Source organism: Martes martes (genome assembly GCF_963455335.1).
Source record: "Martes martes genome assembly, chromosome: 8".
Classification (NCBI taxonomy): Eukaryota; Metazoa; Chordata; class Mammalia; order Carnivora; family Mustelidae; genus Martes; species Martes martes.
This window is the reverse complement of record NC_137895.1, coordinates 24,736,217-24,758,126: the sequence shown is the minus strand read 5'-3', so window position 1 is coordinate 24,758,126 and position 21,910 is coordinate 24,736,217. Positions and strand designations below refer to the sequence as shown.

The 21,910-nt window shown below is 45.2% G+C and overlaps 1 protein-coding gene across 2 annotated transcripts in view; it reads left to right on the top strand.

The window, feature by feature from the left end:
• Positions 1-21,910, top strand: part of ELK3 (ETS transcription factor ELK3) — a 72,481-nt gene that overhangs the window by 14,348 nt on the left and 36,223 nt on the right. For both annotated transcript variants that reach the window (XM_080810767.1, XM_080810766.1), the window contains exon 2: positions 18,419-18,627. In XM_080810767.1, the coding sequence (XP_080666893.1) occupies positions 18,421-18,627 (207 nt within the window). In that variant the 5' untranslated portion in view covers positions 18,419-18,420. The remainder of the gene's footprint in view (positions 1-18,418; positions 18,628-21,910) is intronic.

The following is a 21,910-nucleotide window of genomic DNA, read 5'->3' as shown; positions in this document are numbered from 1 at the left end:
GGAGTGTGTCTAAACCAACATACAGATCTTCTTGAAAAGGGAGATTGGTTTAAAAAAATGATGGTGGCATGGGTTCACAGTTTCTTTCTTAAAACGGAGCCAGTTGGGATTCCTGGAGTCACAGATGAGGCAAAGTGAGAAATGAACGAAGAAATTCCCTGATCTGATTCGTAGTGGGAAAGTTCCATCTCCCACTGAGGTAAAACGAGGCTTCTCTCTTAGCAGCAGTGAGGTGTGCATGTGGGAAATGAAGCCACCGCTGGAGGAGCTCTGTGTGGTGATCAAGGACCTGGTGGTTGGAGCCAGATGACCCTGGACAGGAGTCTCTGTTTGTCTGCCTTACTCCTGTGGCCATGAGCATCTTATTCTACCTCTTGAAATCATGACTTCCCGGTAGAGCATTAAATTTAGATGTGTGTGAAGCACTGAGCACAATGCCTGGTACATAAGAAATGCTCATCAAGTGTTTGCATTAAAAAAATCTCCTGCTTAAAGAAGTAACAGATTTGGGGGGCCGGTATTAGCCCTCTTCTTGAGAATTCCATGGACTCTCTGTACTGCTAGTCAGGGAGGATATACCTAACATTTCCTTTAGAATAGAGCTCTTAATTTGAGATTTATAAATTTAGTGTTTTACAAATCCTGTTGAAATTATATGTATTTTGTATGAGTTTACCTTCCCCGCCTCTAGAGAACTTCAGATTCTCAAAAGAGTCCATGGACCGAATACTGGAAGAAGATACTTCCCTGGGGATGTGTGTGTGTGTTTGTGAGAGAGAGAGAGAGAGAGTGAGTGTGTATGTGTGTGTGTGTCTAGACTCTGCATGTGATTATATGCTTTAAGTTGACTCTATGAGACTGTGGGTGTTTGGCTGTTTTGGGCCCATAAAAACAGTGTCATATAGTTCAACCTAATGGTGATAATTGTTAAGAAATACAGTTGGAAAGAGCGTCATAACGAAAGAGATTATAATGAGGTGTGAGTATAGCTTCTTTTCATACGTTATTTATCAAAAGCTCACATGATAAACTTTGTCAGGGAGCCTCGGACCACTGCTCATCCAATTTATCTAAAATAACTTCTGTGGACAGTACTATAAAATAGTCTTGATTTTCCACTGGGGATTCATTGATAGCCTTATCACAGCTAATGAATCATTTTTCTAGCTCCATATGCTTTTGATCCAAATGGCTACTGTTGAAGGAGAATTTGCTTTGTATTTTTTCCCCTATTGAATTCATAGGGTTAATTACTCTGGGGAGGAAACAAAAGTCTCAGTGAGTTTTCTTGGGCAAGAAGAATGGCAGCGTTCTTCCAGAAAGCAGAGTCCGACTGTCGTGTTGAGGGTTAAAACCAAGCTGACACACAAAGCAAAATGAAACCAGAGCTGCAATTACAAAGTGGGACAGATGTAGGAGGCCAGGTTTCCTGTGGCCCATTTTCCAGTTTCCTGCCTGCAACCTGCCCAAGAGGAAGCTGAATGTTACCGAGTCTGAGAACTGAAGGGGGACGTGCTTCGGGCCAGAATTAAGATAGGCACACAGAACGCGGGCAACAAAAACAATGGCAAAGAAAGCGAATGCTTGGGTTTTAGTCCAAAAAGGTCTGTCTGTTTCAAGAAAAGACATTGTCGGTAAAGCCTGTGGTTCCCTGCGAGACTCTGTGGAGGGGGCCCTGGGGACGGGCCCGGGTTGTTGGAACCTCTGAGTTTTATAGTCCTATGCCTCTTTCAAGATGCTCTTTAAGTACGGTGGGTTACCTGCAAAGATTTTTCCCTGCAGTGCCCGGGATTTCTAAATCTGCTTCCTGGGCATGTTGATAAATGAGGGAGGTGGATGTGGTTAACCGAGTGGCTATAATGAACTACAGCCTCATTTTGGGAAGGCTGGGTGACCAGTTGGCTGCTTTGATCTAGCAGGCTTGTGTTCCTTTAACTGCCCAATAAAATTGTGTGTGATGTTTTCAAAGAAGAGATTAAATGGTGATGTGTATGGTTAAGACTGCAGAGCACACTGTGTGTGTGTGTGTCTACCTGACGAGCCATGTGGAGAGAGGCAGGGCTCCTGTAGTCAGAAGACACTGGAGAAGTGGACAAGCCCATCTTTCTCCGGAGGTAAAAAAGAGAATAATAAAATTATTCTATGTGTGGGCTACTAGCATATTCTGGAAGAGTCTCTGAAGTCACATGTTACAGTCCCCACCTTAAGAGTAGAGACATTGAGGTTCAAAGAAACTTAGATTCACTGCATACCTTTTTTTTTAGTACAACACAAACTTTATTTCTTAACCATTTTTGAGTATACAGTGTAGTTGTGTTAACTATATGCACAGTGTTTTACAGTAGACCTCTAGAACATTTTTTTTTAATCTTTCAGAAGTAACTGAAACTTCAGTCCCATTAAACAACTCCCTTTTTTCCTTCCCCCAGGCCTCCCTCTACCCCCTCAGCTACCATTCTCCTTTCTAAGAGTTTAACTACTCTAGATACCTCAAAAGTAGAATCATCACTGCATACATTTTTATAGAATGCCTGTTGTCTGCCGGTGCCATGTTGGAATTGCCGGGTGACCCTCGTGTGAGGATGGCTAACACTAAAAAGCTCCACTGGTGGGAGCCTCGTGGAACGCTCCGTAGAAGGCACAGATGAAAACAACAGTAGGCCTTGTTGAAGGCTCATAACGGACAGGGCACTGGGCTGAGCTTTTCCCCATACACCCTCTCATTGAAATGGACTTGCCTCTTGGAGGTACAGAGAAATAGGTCTGTGCTTTTAGGCAGTCAATTATTTATGAACCTTCTGGATTGATTACCGTTTCTTCTTCAAGCCCAGAAAGGACAAACTCTGTACCAGGAACATTAGGAAATTTGGGGATGTTGCCAAGTTAGGGAACACAGAGGTGCCCAGGTGAGGCAGCCTAGAGGGAAAATAGGCCCTTTTCCATCTCAGTGCAGGTGTATCTGAAAACGGGGAGAGGGGGTGAGACAGGGCAGGGTTGTTTAGTAATGGGGTGGGAAGTGGCATGGACATACAGATGTGGGAGGAAGTAGAATGGTTCAAACACGCTTTCCCAGCCGGAGTTAATGTAGCCATCCATTTAAATCTTTTCCAAAGGAAATTTACCCATAGAGAAGTCACCGATGAACCAATGGAGTTGCTTCTAATGTAACCGGAGACAATAGTTTCCTGGGTCTTCTTTACAGTGTCTCCCCCGCCACCCCCTGACAGTCTCTTTCCTCAGAGAGAAGAGTTATTTGTAAAACCGTACTTGCAGAACATTGCTAACTTATTATAAACGGTAAATAAGTAGACCGAGCAATGGCTAATTTCCTTCTCTCTGTTTATCCTGCCCTTTAAACATGGACACTCTGTAGCTATTCACAGAATGAATGAGAATATAAACATTTGTTAATAAATAAAAAGAGCTTTAAGGGACTTGAACTTGGCCTCACAGATTGGCTTTTTATTTATTTATTTATTTTTTTACATGTAGTGGTTGATGATAATGAAAATATCTTTTGAAAATAAATTTAAGTAATTTAAGTAGGGGCACCTGGGTGGCTCAGTCAGTTAAGCATATGCCTTTGGCTTAGGTCACGATCTGGGGGTCCTGGGATGGAGCCCTGCGGGGAGCCTGCTTCTCCCTCTCCCTCTGCTATTCCCCCTGCTTGTGCTCTCTCTCTCTCACTCTCTGTCAAATAAATAAAATCTTTTAAAAAATAGAATCTTTATTCCAGCTCATAAAAATAGTAAAAAAGGGGGCGCCTGGGTGGCTCAGTGGGTTAAAGCCGCTGCCTTCGGCTCAGGTCATGATCCCAGCGTCCTGGGATCGAGCCCCGGGGCTCTCTGCTCAGCAGGGAGCCTGCTTCCTGCTTTCTCCCTTCTCTCTCTGCCTGCCTCTCTGCCTACTTGTGATCTGTCTGTCAAATAAATAAATAAAATCTTAAAAAAAAATAGTAAAAAAGACTTCAAGTGTGGGCTGCATAGTTACAAATGCTGTCCTTACTTACTTAATGCTTTAAAGGTACTCGGTGCTGAGTTAACTGCCGATCTCAAATAATACAAATTGTTGTTTTCCAATTCCTTGACTTAGGTACGTAAGCTTTGTTTTATATAATGAAACGGTTTCTGCCTTTTCTCTTGGACATTGATAATATAATGGTATACAAACACTTAGTAGGTGCTGCTCTGGGCAGAGGAGTGGAAATTAAGAGAATTTATAACATTAACAGTGTTAACATTCAGCCTCCTTTCTCTAACCATTCAAGTTTTAGCAAGCGAAAAGACATACTTATGGAGCACCTGCTTTGTTTGCTTCGTACACAGAAGTTTTTCTCCTCCTTGAGTCCATTAATTTCTGACTAAAATTGTGGTTTGTGTATTGTTTTTTTTTTTAACGTCGGCCAGTTTCTTTAGTTCCCACAATATGTAAGCTTTAGAAAATCAAATAATTCTGTCCCCTCAACTCCCATCTTAGTGTAACTTTAAAAATGAAACCAGGAACATGCAAAGAGAAGTGTTAGGTTGCCATCAATAGAAAGAAGAACAAGTAAGTTGGTATTTCGACTTCTAAGAATGGCAGCAAAAACCACCTCCTTTGCATAGAGAGTCTGGGCAGCCGCATCTCGCAGCCAGATGTCTGGCGCCACCTTGTGGCAGACAGATAGAAGGCCCACTTCCGAGAGGAGGGAAAGCAGCTTCTGGGAGTAAAGAGCCACTGTGAAGAGATTTCCCCAGGGGCACGTCTAGGTTTTGTGGGACTTGAAGCTTAAGTATTTTGAAGAGACTGTCTTTGAACCACCTCTTTCAAGTTAGAAATACAAAATTACCAGGACCCCTAGCAAAGAGTGGGTCTCTGAGATTCACTTACACTATAGGGTTCACTGTGAGTTGGCCTCAGGGCGCAGATTCAGGGGGCCCAGGCAGTGCTGGCAGTGGTGGGTAGAAGCGAGGCTTCTGTCAGCTGCTGCAGGCTTGGTGGAATGGAAGGGAGCACAGAACCCCTGCTCCTGGGTGACTTCTGTTCTTCAGGCTCCAAGTGGGGGGGGGGTGCGGAAGTTGCCTCTGGGTAAATTGCAGGTGTATTTCCTTCCAGCCCCCCAGACCAATTCTTGCTTTAGCCTTTGCTGATGCTTCCAGGCCTGCTGTGGGGGACTTCTGCTTCTCTCCTCTCACCCCTTTAAAATTTTACCCACCCACCCTCCCTCCCTCTGGAAAGCCTTCTCCAAAGAGCCTAATCCTGATTCTCGGGCATGTTCCCTGCAGTGTTACAGAGCAGGTAAGGGCATAGGCTGTGGCATGAGCTAACTGCAGTTTTATTTATTCATTCACTCATGAGACAAATGTTTGGTGGGTGTCCAGGGTGACCTGTCACTGATCTAAACTGAGGATAGGTCAGTAAGCAAAACAAAGGTCCGTACTCACTGAGTCAGCATTTGGGACCAGTACTTCTCAAGCCATCAGTGGAAAGGGACTACTTTTTAAAAATTTCTGAGAAACTGTGGACTGATAATTTTGGAACATACAAGAAAAATAAAGAACAAAGATACCAAAATAGCAGCCCGATTTTTAATGGTAGACTTTACGGCATGAAATGACATTTCAATAAATAGAATAAGTGTAATGAGGAAAAATTACAAAAAACTGCATAGTCACTGAAAGTGCATGCAAAGGCAATTAATATGGATCATTATTAATACTGGAAACTTTTTGCTATGTAGTAATTTAAACCAAATAAAAAGTTTGCAAGTGAGCTAGAGAGTCCCTGTATTAAATGCCTATAAGCACACTTTGAACACACACCATATTTGTTAGCACTGAACTTTGCATGGAGTAAGAGTTTGGTTCTTGCTCATTAATGAATTCAATCTAGGTTGGATACAATAATGCTACTTGCAGATGATGTATCTAAACTATTCTTGTGTTTTTTTTTCAATTATATTGGAGAGAAGCCAGTCTCACAGAGCTATGTTGACAGCACTAGAAAAGAGATTTTGCAACCCCGTTTCCACAAACTCGGGATATTAATTTTTTTTTAACATTCATCTAAAAGCAAATATTGCATTTACAGTAACTCCTTGGTTAGTTGCCAGTTCCCATAATTTTTCCTATAAAGTTATAGTTATATTTAAATCTTTTAATGAAATCAGTGAATTCTAGATTTTTGTATACTTTTGGGTTACATTTGAAAAACCTTGAATATCAAACATGTTACTGTGGTCCTACTTCACAATTCTGACTAGTGTCTAGTTTGTGCCAGTAAGATGAACCCACATGGATCACATATGGGGTATAGTGATAATGCCAAATGGCAGTAGAAGTCTCCATACACTTATTCTTGGTTTCTGTACTCCTGTCATGGGCCGGTGACCAACAGTTAGCACTGGTGTGTTGAACACATACTGGATAGACTGTTCTAGGGCCCCTGTTCTTCCATGGCTGGTCCTCTATTTGCTCATCTACAAAGTGGGAACAGAAAATGTATTTAACTCCTGGAGGTGTTGTATGAATTAAATGAGATAATACAGGGAAAGGGCTTGATGGAGGGTGACGGGTTAATAAAAGTACAGGCTGTGTACACAGAAGGCAAAGATAAGGCTCTTAGGATTAGAAAATATAGATGAGTGAATGAATGAATGAATGAATGATTAACTCTGTGAGGCAGACCGTGAGAAATGCTGAAAAGATTTGTGGCATGAGTGTGTGTGCACCCATGTGTACGTGTGTGTGTGTGTGTGTGTACGTGTATGTTGCTTTCATGTGGGAGGAGCCGGGTGGCCTTCCGGTCTTCTTAGCCCTTCATGCCTATTGTTTGAGGCACCTGGTTTGGCATCAGGATGATTGCTGCGTTTTACTGGTCTCCCCCTGTTGGTGAGTGCAGGTCTTTCCCTGCCCTGGGGAGGGAACAGCTGTCTCTTTTTTTGTGCAGGGTGTTCATTGGACCCCCAGGGGCCAAAGGAAGTGTTCGGGGAGTGGGGGAGGTACTGGGGGCCAGTGCCCTTGACTGGAGGGAGGGATGTGGAGAGGCTGAACCTGGGGCATTGCCATGCGGTCCGGTGGCTCTCAAGGAGGCAGAGGAGGGCAGCGGGGCTGGTGACCGTGATTGCTGCGTCCAGTATGTTGCACCCTTCTCTGTGCGGCTCCATCTGGATTAGAGAATAAATCAAGGATACTATTTGCAGTCTTTAAAAACAAAAGAGTTGAAGACACAGAATGGGACTGGAAGGTAAGGCACAGTCTGCTTAGGTGTCTCTCTCTGGGACCAGAAGACAAGCCCTAAGGGTGGCCAGCTCTGCCCCCTCCTCTCCGCATCTGCTGCCTGGACGGGCCTGGGGAAACTACCTGTGTGGGCTCTCGGACTAGCGGTCATAAGCATGTTGTCACAGATGTCCCTTAGAATGTCACTTTAGAACACTTCTCTTTTTCTGATCCAGTAGCTTTCATCTGTGTGACTCTCTGCCCTGCCCCCTCCAGGAGCATGAGAAGTGGGGTGGAATTAGCCCCAGGGGAGGTGTGGGCAACCATGGGCTCATAGCAGCTGGGAGGCCTCTGGCCAAGTGTCCAGAACCAGTGTTTCTTAAGCCGGAGTCAGCAAATATGTGTGCAGGGATCTGAGTTTTCTCAGAATTAAAAAAAATATATTTTTGTCCTTTCATTTTTTTTTTAAAAATTTTTTTTTAAGATTTTATTTATTTGCCAGAGAGAGAGAGAGATAGAACACACAAGCAAGCAGAGAGGCAGGCAGAGGCAGCGAGAGAAGCAGGCTCCCTGCTCAGTAAGGAACCCGATGCGGGACTCGATCCCAGAACCCAGGGATCATGACCTGAGCCGAAGGCAGCGGCTTAACCAACTGGGCCACCCAGGCGTCCCTGTCCTTTCATTTTTGATGATAGTCTAAAAAACCATATAAGCATATAAACTGTCCCCAAAAAGCTGAAGATTCTCCTTGGATTCCAGTGACTTCACTGGGGTCATTGCCTAATGAACAAAAAAACCAAGGTGATACAATATCTAAATGACACCTTTGAGCTACGTGAAAGCTAAACGACCTCACAACACGCTCTATGAAGAGGTTTCCTTGTTGCTTAAAAAATAATAGTAAACATTTCAATAACACCAGGTAGCAGGTGTAGGTCAAGGGCATGATGAGTAATTCGAGTGATCCTTACAACAGCCTTGTAAAAGAGAGATTTTTATTATCACCATCCCCATTCTACTTAAGATTGTGAGGCACAGAAAGGTTAAGAAATTTAGGCAAAGTCCCACAGCCAGACAGGACTGGTACTTGAATTGGAAAGCAGAGGGGCTGGCTCCCGAGTCTGCTCTTACCCCCCTGTAACCTTCCAGACAAAGTGGCTCACTCCCTCACCGCTGCAGGTTGTAGGGAATAATTGTGCTTCCGTGAAACACTGCACCCTCTGGGTGATGTGGTTCTGATTTTCGGGAAGCTAATTTACAACTCTGTTAATTATAGATAAGTGACAGCAAAGTAGCTATTGTCTATAGATATGCAAATTCTATTCTGTCTTTCTCTCTGAGCGCTCAGTTGACTTCTCTCCCACCCTCAGGTTTGCCGGCTGTGTGCATTCATTTCCGTGTTTCTGATCTACAAATGTTTCTGTCGTTTGGATATTTTTAAACTTGTTACAAGGTCTGCCTAGTTCCCTCCTTGATTAGTGAGTAAAATAAAATCTTTACCATGTCTTCATTTTTTAATCTATATGAGAGCAATGATGTTACTCATTTTGAAAATTAAAAAAAAAAAAAGATTTTCTTTATTGACGGAGAGAGAGTGAGAGAGCACAAGCAGGGGGAGTGGGAGTGGGAGAGGGAGAAGCAGACTCCTTGCTGATGCACGACTCAGACTGGATCCCAGGACCCTGGGATCATGAGCTGAGCTGGAGGCAAATGCCTAACTGACTGAGCCACACAGGTACCCCCAGAATTGTTTTAACAAAGGAATTTCTCAACCCATAGCTTCTTAGTAAGGTTCTCTGTGATCTTCTGCTCAAGCCCGCCCCACCCCCCGCCCAGGTGCCCACCCCCTTAACCTGCTCTGGCTGTGTTTTCCTGTAGAGCTGTTCTCCCGACACTATAGTCAATATTCCGATGTTGTTGTTTACGGCCTGTCTTCTCCCGCTGGGATGTGAGCTGCATGAGGACAGAGGTCTTCGTCTCTTCTGTTCACTGATCCCTCCCAAATACCCAGATGGTGTTTGGCATAATGTGAACGCTCAAAAAAAAAATATATATATATATATATATTTTGAAAGAGGTGGGGAGAGAATTGAATCTTTATAGGGTATAGTGGTATAAACACATCTTACTCAAAAGGGCTTCATTGGCTCAGTCATTGCCATAACCTTGCTGTGAATTTGGGACATCTTTCAGCAAAACATCATCTGTCACATGTAAAATTAATCAGTAGTTTGAATGGGACACGGGAGGCATCTGCTTTGTAAACGTTGTTTTATCATTATGTAAGAATCATAAACCTTAAGGAGCTTATGTCCAGTATTTATATTGAAGGGAGAATATAGTAAGAGTTTTAATGAAAATCATCTGTCAACACAGGGAACCTGTTTTTTCCCCCTTGCTCCTTTAAAAGGAAGTATGTGTGTTATTCAAATTGGACAAACTGTTTTAAATATCTAAGGAAACTTCCGTGTGTGGAGAGATCTGGGCTGTAAATTACAAAGGGAGAGAAGAGCTGGGACAACCAGCGGGTGGCTTTGTTCTGGAGGTGGGTCTGGCCGGGCCGGGACTGTCCTCTTTGAGGGGAAGCCAGAGGAAGGCCAAGTGCCTGATGCTGGGGGGCAGCTCTTCTTGTAAGATCAGAAGTGGACTGATCTCCTAAATATTGAAGTGCAGAGTTTGATTTTTGCATAAAGAATGGCGTGACGAGACCAGACAAAACTGTGTACGTTCAAAATCAGGTCTGGGCAGGGGAAGGGGAAAGAGAAGCATTTTCTAATGAGCAAAAATTTGATTTGGGGAATATTTTTAAAAGATCTGTAGCAATTTCTTTCATGTGTTCTGCATATTTTAAGCAGGGGATTGTGGGGACTCCGCTGCAGGAGGTTAGCTGAGGAAATATTTTAACTGAAAGCAGGTCTCTGTTTGCATAATAATATATCAAACGTAAACTTCAGGTATCAACACTTTCTTGAACTTTTTGCTTATTAAGAGCTAGAGTATGCTCTCTGGATTGCCCACGTTCCTTAGGATGGCAGCCAGAGAAATTGGGCTTTATTGTACCTGCATTTTAAGACCGAGTGCTTTATTAAAGATTCTAGGTGTCAAAGAATAAGAAAAGAATTAATTTTAAAGCTTTTCTCTGGTGATAGAAGTACTCATTTGGATGAACTTGCGAATATGTTCAGTGTTGGTCGTTGCTGGAAGGGCACGCTTCCCAGTCATGGACACTTTTCCAGTGTCCCAGAGGGGGGCAGAATTTGTCGCAGGCAGAGGTGATAGATTGTGAGCATAATTGTATGTGGAAACAACTGTGTAAATGTTGATTAAATGTATTTAATCGTAATTAAAATAAATTAGGATTGGAACTAAAAGCAGTACAGCGAGTGCCCTTGAATGGAGAGAACCATCGCAGGGATGTCAGCTGGGAGCCTCCGTCCCCCATTGCCCACATAGGCTCTTGTTTTAACGTGTTTTAATCACCTGGGTGATGAGCGCCCAGAGGGCTGGGAGGGTCTGGAGCCACGCAGGCCCCCCTGTATCCCAGAATTACCTCTGCCCAGGGTAGAAGGGGGCAACCTGTTCGTAGGTGTGATTATAAACTCCCAGGGACGGGTTTCTGAGTCGCGTGTGGCTGGGATTTCCAACAATACAGATGTGTGTGCTCTACAGTCATCGAAACTGGAAGACCAGTGAGGACAAAGGAGTGGCCAGCAGAGCTGGAGAATGCGAGAATGAGGACCCCAGCACCCAGCTCGCTGTGCTTTAAGCAAGAGTGGCTTGATGCCAAGGTCCCCTCCTATAGAGTGGTGGCAGTCACACTTCTTTTTTTTTTTTTTTTAATTTTTTTATTTTAATAAACATATAATGTATTTTTATCCCCAGGGGTACAGGTCTGTGAATCGTCTGGTTTACACATTTCACAGCACTCATCATAGCACATACCCTCCCCAATGTCCATTTCCCCACCACCCTCTCCCGTCCCCCTTCCCCCCCGCAACCCTCAGTCTGTTTCTTGAGATTGAGTCTTTTATGGTTTGTCTCCCTCCCAATCCCATCTTTTCATTTTTTCTTTTCCTACCTCCCCCCAAACCCCCCCACCTTGCATCTCCACTTCCTCATATCAAAGAGATCATATGATAGTTATATTTCTCCGATTGACTTATTTCGCTAAGCATGATACCCTCTAGTTCCATCCACGTCGTCGCAAATGGCAAGATTTCATGTCTTTTGATGGCTGCATAGTATTCCATTGTGTGTATATACCACATCTTCTTTATCCATTCATCTGTTGATGGACATCTAGGCGCTTTCCACAGTTTGGCTATTGTGGACATTGCTGCTATAAACATTCGGGTGCACGTGCCCCTTCGGAGCACCACGTTTGTATCTTTAGGATATATACCCAGGAGTGCAATTGCTGGGTCGTAAGGTAGCTCTATTTTCAGTTTTTTGAGGAACCTCCACACTGTTTTCCAGAGTGGTTGCACCAGCTTGCATTCCCACCAACAGTGTAGGAGGGTTCCCCTCTCTCCGCATCCTCGCCAGCATCTGTCATTTCTTGACTTGTTAATTTTAGCCATTCTGACTGGTGTGAGGTGGTATCTCATTGTGGTTTTGATTTGTATTTCCCTGATGCCGAGTGATGTGGAGCATTTTTTCATGTGTCTGTTGGCCATCTGGATGTCTTCCTTGCAGAAATGTCTGTTCATGTCCTCTGCCCATTTCTTGACTGGATTATTTGTTCTTTGGGTATTGAGTTTGATAAGCTCTTTATAGATTTTGGATACGAGCCCTTTATCTGATATGTCGTTTGTAAATATCTTCTCCCATTCTGTCAGTTGTCTTTTGGTTTTGTTAACTGTTTCCTTTGCTGTGCAAAAGCTTTTGATCTTGATGAAATCCCAATAGTTCATTTTTGCCCTTGCTTCTGTTGCCTTTGGCGATGTTCCTAGGAAGAAGTTGCTGCGGTGGAGGTCAAAGAGGTTGCTGCCTGCATTCTCCTCAAGGATTTTGATAGATTCCTTTCGCACATTGAGGTCCTTCATCCACTTTGAGTCTATTTTCGTGTGTGGTGTAAGGAAATAGTCCAGTTTCATTTTTCTGCATGTGGCTGTCCAATTTTCCCAGCACCATTTGTTGAAGAGGCTGTCTTTTTTCCATTGGATATTCTTTCCTGCTTTGTCGAAGATTAGTTGACCATAGAGTTGAGGGTCTATTTCTGGGCTCTCTATTCTGTTCCATTGGTCTATATGTCTGTTTTTGTGCCAGTACCATACTGTCTTGATGATGACAGCTTTGTAATAGAGCTTGAAGTCTGGAATTGTGATACCACCGACTTTGGCTTTCTTTTTCAATATTCCTTTGGCTATTCGAGGTCTTTTCTGGTTCCATATAAATTTTAGGATTATTTGTTCTATTTCTTTAAAAAAAATGGATGGGATTTTGATAGGGATTGCATTAAATGTGTAGATTGCTTTAGGTAAAATAGACATTTTCACAATATTTGTTCTTCCAATCCATGAGCATGGAATATTTTTCCATTTCTTTGTGTCTTCCTCAATTTCTTTCATGAGTACTTTATAGTTTTCTGAGTATAGATTCTTTGCCTCTTTGGTTAGATTTATTCCTAGGTATCTTATGGTTTTGGGTACGATTGTAAATGGGACTGACTCCTCAATTTCTCTTTCTTCTGTCTTGTTGTTAGTGTAAAGAAATGCGACTGATTTCTGTGCATTGACTTTATATCCTGACACTTTACTGAATTCCTGTATAAGTTCTAGCAGTTTTGGAGTGGAGCCTTTTGGGTTTTCCACATATAGTATCATATCATCTGCAAAGAGTGATAGTTTGACTTCTTCTTTGCCGATTTGGATGCCTTTAATTTCTTTTTGTTGTCTGATTGCTGAGGCTAGGACTTCTAGTACTATGTTGAACAGCAGTGGTGATAACGGACATCCCTGCCGTGTTCCTGACCTTAGCGGAAAAGCTTTCAGTTTTTCTCCATTGAGAATGATATTTGCGGTGGGTTTTTCATAGATGGCTTTGATAATATTGAGGTATGTGCCTTCTATCCCTACACTTTGAAGAGTTTTAATCAGGAAGGGATGCTGCACTTTGTCAAATGCTTTTTCAGCATCTATTGAGAGTATCATATGGTTCTTACTCTTTCTTTTATTAATGTATTGTATCACATTGATGGATTTGCGGATGTTGAACCAACCTTGCAGCCCTGTAATAAATCCCACTTGGTCGTGGTGAATAATCCTTTTAATGTACTGTTGGATCCTATTGGCCAGTATTTTGGTGAGAATTTTCGCATCTGTGTTCATCAAGGATATTGGTCTGTAATTCTCTTTTTTGGTGGGATCCTTGTCTGGTTTTGGGATCAAGGTGATGCTGGCCTCATAGAATGAGTTTGGAAGTTTTCCTTCCATTTCTATTTTTTGGAACAGTTTCAGGAGAATAGGAATTAATTCTTCTTTAAATGTTTTGTAGAATTCCCCTGGGAAGCCGTCTGGTCCTGGACTTTTGTTTGTTTGGAGATTTTTGATGACTGTTTCAATCTCCTTACTGGTTATGGGTCTGTTCAGGTTATCTATTTCTTCCTGGTTCAGTTGTGGTAGTTTATACATCTCTAGAAATGTATCCATTTCTTCCAGGTTGTCAAATTTGTTGCCATAGAGTTGCTCGTAGTATGTTCTTATAATTGTTTGTATTTCTTTGGTGTTGGTTGTGATCTCTCCTCTTTCATTCATGATTTTATTTATTTGCGTCCTTTCTCTTTTCTTTTTGATAAGTCTGGCCAGGGGCTTATCAATCTTATTAATTCTTTCAAAGAACCAGCTCCTAGTTTTGTTGATTTGTTCTATTGTTTTTTTAGTTTCTATTTCATTGATTTCTGCTCTGATCTTTATGATTTCTCTTCTCCTGCTGGGTTTAGGCTTTCTTTGTTGTTCTCTCTCCAGCTCCTTTAGGTGTAGGGTTAGGTTGTGTATTTGAGACCTTTCTTGTTTCTTGAGAAAGGCTTGCACTGCTATATATTTTCCTCTCAGGACTGCCTTTGTTGTGTCCCACAGATTTTGAACTGTTGTGTTTTCATTATCATTTGTTTCCATGAATTTTTTCAATTCTTCTTTAATTTCCTGGTTGACCCATTCATTTTTTAGAAGGATGCTGTTTAGTCTCCATGTATTTGCGTTCTTTCCAAATTTCCTCTTGTGATTGAGTTCGAGCTTCAGAGCATTGTGGTCTGAAAATATGCAGGGAATGATCTCGATCTTTTGGTACCGATTGAGACCTGATTTATGACCCAGGATGTGGTCTATTCTGGAGAATGTTCCATGTGCACTAGAGAAGAATGTATATTCTGTTGCTTTGGGATGGAATGTTCTGAATATATCTGTGATGTCCATCTGGTCCAGTGTGTCATTTAAGGCCTTTATTTCCTTGTTGATCTTTTGCTTAGATGATCTGTCCATTTCAGTGAGGGGAGTGTTAAAGTCCCCTGCTATTATTGTATTACTGTTGATGTATTTCTTTGATTTTGTTATTAATTGGTTTATATAGTTGGCTGCTCCCATGTTAGGGGCATAGATATTTAAGATTGTTAGATCTTCTTGTTGGACAGACCCTTTGAGTATGATATAGTGTCCTTCCTCATCTCTTATTATAGTCTTTGGCTTAAAATCTAATTGATCTGATATAAGGATTGCCACCCCAGCTTTCTTCTGATGTCCATTAGCATGGTACATTGTTTTCCACCCCCTCACTTTAAATCTGGAGGTGTCTTCGGGTCTAAAATGAGTTTCTTGTAGGCAGCATATGGATGGGTTTTGTTTTTTTATCCATTCTGATACCCTGTGTCTTTTGATTGGGGCATTGAGCCCATTAACATTCAGGGTAACTATTGAGAGATATGAAGGCAGTCACACTTCTAAGGAATCCTCCAGTCCTCAGAGGTCGCCTGACTGTGACACCTCAGTGTGGGAGAGCTCGGGGGGGGGGGTGCGGGGGGGGGTGCGGTGGGAAGGGAAGGTTCCAAGGCCCACCCTGCTGGTCTCCAAGCACGTGGCAGGGGTAGCTCTGTGAAGTCCGGTTCACAGCTCTGTGCCTTCCCTTGGCCCATTTCCTCTACTCCAGAAATCCAGGGGCCCCTGATGTGGGGCCCCACCCCCACCACTTGCTCCTCTACTCTTGTTTATCTCCCTCTTTTCTTTCCTTCTTCTACCTTTCTCTAAGGCCCTGGTGGCCCCTTGGCCAGCTGTTGGCCCTTGCAATAAGATTTGGTCAGCCAACCCCCCCCCCCCCCGGCACCGTGCAGCGTGTTTTTTTTTCATGTCTAGACGCACCTCACGATTGTGAATGCGACCCTGCAGTGTGAAGATGATGGCACTCCTTGGAAGAGAGAAGTTTTTGAAGCAGAGACATTGGACGTTGTCATAGTCAACTTTGGCTGCCATGGTGCCACCTGACAAATGGCCCCACGCGTCCTTGGTGCACCATGGCACTTCTGTTTCCTGCAATGTGCATCAGGGATGCTGCCTTAGCCTGTGGTTCATGGGCCCGGGCTCCAGGCTTTGGGCTGAGTTCATGTTGGCTCCATGTGTCTCATTTCGGGGCAGTAGCCTCACAGCAGTGACAGGAGCATGAGAGGAAAAGTGCAAACATGTGGCGCTTCTTAGACCTTGGCTCAGAATCAGCATGGTCATGCCTTCCAGTGAACATTGCATTGGCCAGATGGAGTCATACGGTCAAGGCCAAATTTCGGTGGGGTGGGAGAAAGAACTGCACCCGCCCTCGTGCACGGGTGTGTGGTCACTTCAATAGGAGAAGGGGCGGAAGATGGGGAACGTTTCATCCTCCTAACTTATGCCCAGAGAACATGGTTCCCATACTGAGGTTGGGGTCCCATGCATGGGGGTTTCAGGCAGCACCAGAGGCTTTAGGAGTCCTGGTTGGTAGAAGCAGTCAGTGTAAATACATTCAAATACACAGGTAGGTTTCCTTTGTCCCATCTGGAACATGTTGGTTTGAGTCCATTAACATGCAGGTGGCTGACCGCCTTCCTCCCTGGTGCCTGAGCCAGAGGCCCAGCCGCCCCTGCCCTCCAGACTTCCAGACCCACAGGCAGCCTTCAAGCATCTGCTTGAAGTTCCAAGATATTTTAAAGCTTACTGTCTGAAGTGTTTGGCCAAAAGAATACCAAAAAATTTGAGACGCCTGTTCGCAATTCTTAGTGCCAATGATGAGAAGCAAGCCTGTGGCTTATCCACAAATAATCAGGAGGGTGGGTCATATTGGGAACCCGGGCCAGCCGCTGCCACACATCACGACAGTTGTGCTTATGAGACTCTTGAGATGCAGGGGCGGTTTTGATCTAACAGTGACATGATTTACTGTCTCACAGACCGAGTGGCCATGGTGGTGAAGATTCATTTCTGGAAAGACTATCTCCTTTAAAAAGCCATAAATAAAATGCCTTATGGGTTTTTGGAGATCATTCCTAATCTGCTTTCCTTGAACTGAAAAGCCCATGGTTGCTTAGAGAAAAAAAATAAATGTGTTCTTTTGGCTAAACATGTGAAAAGGAAGAAAGAAGTGAGTGCTTGTTGGATGGTGACTCGTCCGTCCCCATGTGGGAGACAAGTAACTTGTCCACCTGAAGCCTGCCCCTTTAAGAAGATGCGGGGGAGGTGTTGTGGAATTGACACAACCAGTGGCCCAAAGGGGTCCTGGAAGGAAGTTATCCTGGCTACCAGGTGTCCTGGACTCATGCCCCTTGCTCAGTACCCCTCGGCTTCGGCATCTCCTTGTTGCTCTCCTTGTGGGGGACCCTAGTGCTCTCTGGTTCGGTCCCCACCCCCAGCTTGCATTTGAAACTTTCTCCAGCTGGAAGCCAATTTTCCACCCTCTGCTCATCCCTGGCTTCCTCAACCCGGCACCCCTCAACTCACCCCCCACTCAGCCCAGATTGAAAGCCGGGGCACTCGGTGTGTCCAGCTGTGACAGGGGACCCGAGGTACAGCTTTTGAGACCAGCCCAACCACCTCTTTCCTCATGCAATGAAAGTTTTCTTCCCCCTTCGTGGAGAGGATTTATTTTTATTTTTTAAATCTTATTTCCATTCCGTGATAGTTAACCTGCAGTGTTCGTTTCATGTGTACGACACAGTGACTCAGCAGGTGCGGATGTCACTCCGTGCTTGTCATGATGAATTGCCCCCCTTAATCCTGGTCACTTACCACTTTAACAACCGTGGATATAATAAGTGCATTAGTATTAGTAGTAGAATCAGTACCCGTTGCCATGAAAGTCCTCAAATGTCTGAAGATAAGGAACGACGCGGGGGAGAGGGGAAAAAATTTCTTCAGGAAAGTTCCCTCACAACTGGGTCATCACAGGTAAGTAGGAGTTTACCAGGCTCCAAGGCTAGGGAACAGCATTTTAGACAGAAGGAAAAGCCCTTACAAAGTCCACACCAGAGTCAAAGGAAAAGAGTATTTTCTAATCCTGTCATACATAGCTGGGAAAAACGCTTTTCCCATCGGAGCGGGTGTGGCCATGGGTTTGATCTGTAACAGGACAAACATCTGGTGAAGCGAAGGGCTCTCCACGTGGCGGTGGTGACCCTTCAGTTCACAGAGCTTTGTCCATTGGGCCCCTGAGACATGTGGCACCGCGCTCCGTTTCGAAGTCCGGGGAGGACGCCGAGCAGCCCGCAGAGACCCTTCCCTGGGCAGCGCGGCATGTAGTCACGCTGACGGGTAGAGCCCAGCCCCCACTCGTCATGGGGTCCAGATTCACAGCAGATCACGGGCTCCGAGACTGACCAACAAAGCAGTCAAGGGTCTGGGCGGGAACAGGCCCTGGTGTTAAGAGGGGACTCTCTGGAATGGGGACTCATCGTGCAAGGGCGAGCTCGTGAATCGCTTTCACGTTCCTCCCGATGCCACCCGGTGGCTGGAGGGGACGCGTGTCGTGACTACAGGGTTCGCAGGACTTCCTGGTATTTCTGAATCGAGGCTGTTTACAAAAATGCCTCCAGAAGGCTCCAGAGTCCGAGTGGCCTGTGGGGTCGACGCCCAAGCGGTGTTTGGTTGGGTTCCCTGCGGGAGGGAGGGCCGGAGCCCCGAGGCGCCCGGCCGAGGCCTCCGCGCCGCCGTCCGCCGTCCGCCGTCCGGGGGGCACCGGCGCTGACGGCTCCGCCCGCCTTCTCCCCGCAGGTATGGAGAGTGCGATCACGCTGTGGCAGTTCCTGTTGCAGCTGCTGCTGGACCAGAAACACGAGCATCTGATCTGCTGGACCTCCAACGATGGTGAATTCAAGCTCCTCAAGGCAGAAGAAGTGGCCAAACTGTGGGGCCTCCGGAAGAACAAAACGAACATGAACTACGATAAGCTGAGCAGAGCCCTTCGATACTACTATGACAAGGTAAACCCTCGAGCCTCGCGTGCGTGGAGCGCCGCCTGCACCTTTCCCGGGTGAAAGCAGATAGTCGTGGACCATGAAGCAAATGAGAAACGTCAAATGGAGGCAATTTATGCAGGCTTTTCTGGTGGAAGGGAAAGCTGTGCCATAGGGATTTTTTTTTTTTTTTTTTTCCCCTAGAAGCTCTTTGTTCCTATGGGTCAAATTTTGTTCGGTCTACATTTTCCCTTAGAGGTTGCTGCATACATTTGCTCACAGCAGAAATTAGTCGTCGGGAGGTTCTCAGGCCTCCCTTATTGTCAGTTGCTTGAGTGACAGAACGAATGTTAAGATCTAGAAAGTCTGCGCATCCCGACCGGTCTGCCGTTCACTCAGATGGGTCCTTCCTGGGATGTTGGTAGCTTGGGCAAGTTATTTAGCAGCTCAGGGCCTCAGTGTCCTCATTTATACGAGGGGGATCATACTAGTGCCATCTTGGGATTGTTATGAAGATAAACACGTTCAATGCTTAGAACGATGCTCGCTACCACCCCGGGCTTTGCACCTTTGGGAAATTTCCCTAATTAAAAGGAAAGCCATTTTCCTTTTTAAGTCACAGAGAGGAGACAGAGCACTTTGTTAAGTGGTGACACAGCCCAGTTGCCAAGCAAGGACAGTTGGGGTGAGTTCTAATGCATTTCTGGAAAAGCAGTTAATGTGGCTGCGAGGGCAAAATTATTGCTCTTCAGAGGTAATCATTTCAGGCCTGTAATTTTGGCCCTCTCTGTGAGGATCTGTTGGTGCTGTATATTTAGCCCCACAGACACAAAGACTTAAGAGTCCTAATAAGGGTAAGCTTTTGTTCTGGATTTGCCGTTCGTCTTGAAAGGTGAATTAAAAGCTGATTTAAATATTAGTTCCTGATCTATATTTAGTGCCTGCCTTTTGCCAACCTCTTTGGAATTCAAGACAGAAGGATTACACATTTCAGGAAGTGGAGACATCATTAATTATAAAGTGTTCCTTTATATGATCGTAATTACATATGATTATGTCATTGAAATGTTAAAGGTGCTTTCCTTTAATGTAGCAATTAATTAGTCCTGGCTTAATGCAGAGTCCTACGAAGAAGTAAAAGCATTTCTTGCAAATTGCACCGTCTGAAAGACTCGCAGATGGTTTATTGTTTTGCATTTTTCCCCAGGTTCTAAGTTACACAATGGGAATGTGGGGGAGGGGGAGCCCTCTGAAGGAAAACAGTCGTCTTGCCTGTTGGCAGGGTGCCTAAAAGCCTGGCTTTGAGACTAGAAAAATGTCATTGTTTTAATTCAAGACATCAAAGATTAGGGGCCCTGTCTCAGTACCTGCGACTCTCCTTGTGGCCCAGGCACCGGGGCTAAGGATGCTGGGTCTTCAGCATGAAGGGAGACGGTGGGCTGAAGGGACTCCTCCAAAGGCCGGTAGAGCCATTCCTATGGAGACGACACCTGCTCTCCCTTGGGCAGACTTTCTGACTTTCTGGGGAGAGCAGGTTCAGGGCCTTTAGTCGCCCAGCACGCTTTGGTACCTTCTGTGTCTAAGGCCTGGAGCTGTGGGGGCACTTCCCGCCCCTCGCCTCATTTAAACTCAGCAGCCCCGGTTGCTGGACCCGCAGCCTCTCCAGGAAGCAGTAGCCTCAGACTTGAACCTGACTTGTCTGCCTGCATTCCTGGCCACAAGGCAAACACCCTACCTTCTGGGCCATTCATTTTCTTTGCCTCCTGAACACCCGAGTTTCGAGGAGGCAATCACGTTGCACGGAGGTGATTTTCGTTTCTTACTGAGCCCTGCATTACCGCACGGCCCTGCTACCATTGGGTCCGGGGTCCGAGTGGCCGCTGTGACCTCCTTGCCCTCTTGTCCCTTTCTTCTCCCATCGGTGCTGAGCCTGAGGTTTGGCCACGTGACCTGTGAGCAGCCAGCTTGTGTGAACAGTGAGGGCAGGAGCAGCTCTTGTCCAGCGAGTCACACAGGCGTGGCCACCACGGGAGGACACTTTATGTCCTTCCTTCCACGTGTACATAGTACCCAGGTTTGTACATGGTACACTCACATGTACACAAGACACACGCATGGACACATGATATGTGTGTGCTACACGCATGTACACATTGCACATGTGCGTGCACTACACACAGGTGTGCCATGCACATGTGCATGCATGCAATGTACATGCATGCAGTGTGCATGCATGTGCACACAATATATGTGTGTGCACAACACATATGTGCAGCCAATATATGTGTGCATGCCCAATGTACCTGTGCATGTATGCAGTGCACATGCTAATATGCATATGTGCACACAGCACATGTCCACATGAATACGGTATCCATGCAAGTATATATAATATACATGCGTGTGTGTGTGTGGTACACACATGTACACACTATATAGGCATGTACACAGTACACATGTGTGTGTACGGGCATTTGAATCTTTCTCATGAAATGCCCTGAAATGATGAGTAAGTGTGATCATTAGATTCCTGATACAGCTTAAAATACAAAGGGAGGAAAGAAGAGGGGGCAGAGAATGAAGGAGAGGAGAGGAAGGCGGGGGAGGGAGAGGGAAAGGGGAGAAATGCAAAGGTTACAAAAATTATAGTAGATTTTACATTTCGTGATGAACACTTTTTAAAAAGATTTCATTATTTTAGAGAGAGCCCGCATGCGAGCAGGGGGAGGGGCAGGGGGAGAGGGAGAGAGAGAGTCTCAAGCAGACTCCCTGCTGAGCGCGGAGCCCAATGAGGGGCTCTGTCCCACGAGCCTGAGAGCATGACCTTGGCTGAAATCGTGGGTCAGATGCTCGACCGACTGAACCACCCAGGTGCCCCCATGCTTAACACTTTTCTCAACCTTGCCCGTGTTACTCTGTGACTAGGTGTATACATTGAACCGTAAGAAATTGCCATCATCTGACCATTTTGACCCCACAAAAATGGCAGTCTCACACGGTTTGGTTTCTAACCCGAGAGGCGGAATGGAGGAGGGTCTGTGAATGGGAAGCTCCTGGCCACGTGCTCCTCCTTGTGTCCCATTGTGCTCTGTAGGCATTCGTCATGGTTCCCCGCTCTCAGTGTGACCCTCTCTGCCTTTCAGCGTCCTCCCCAGCCCCCTCCTCCATTCTCCAGTCCTGTCCATCCATCCAGAGTCCGCTGTACAGGTGGCCTAAGGTTGGTGACTCCCCAGCCTTTTGGCTGCATTCTTCTCTCCCTTTGGCTTTCCTGTCCATTGCTAGCCTGCGTCTCTCCACTGTTGGCTCAGAC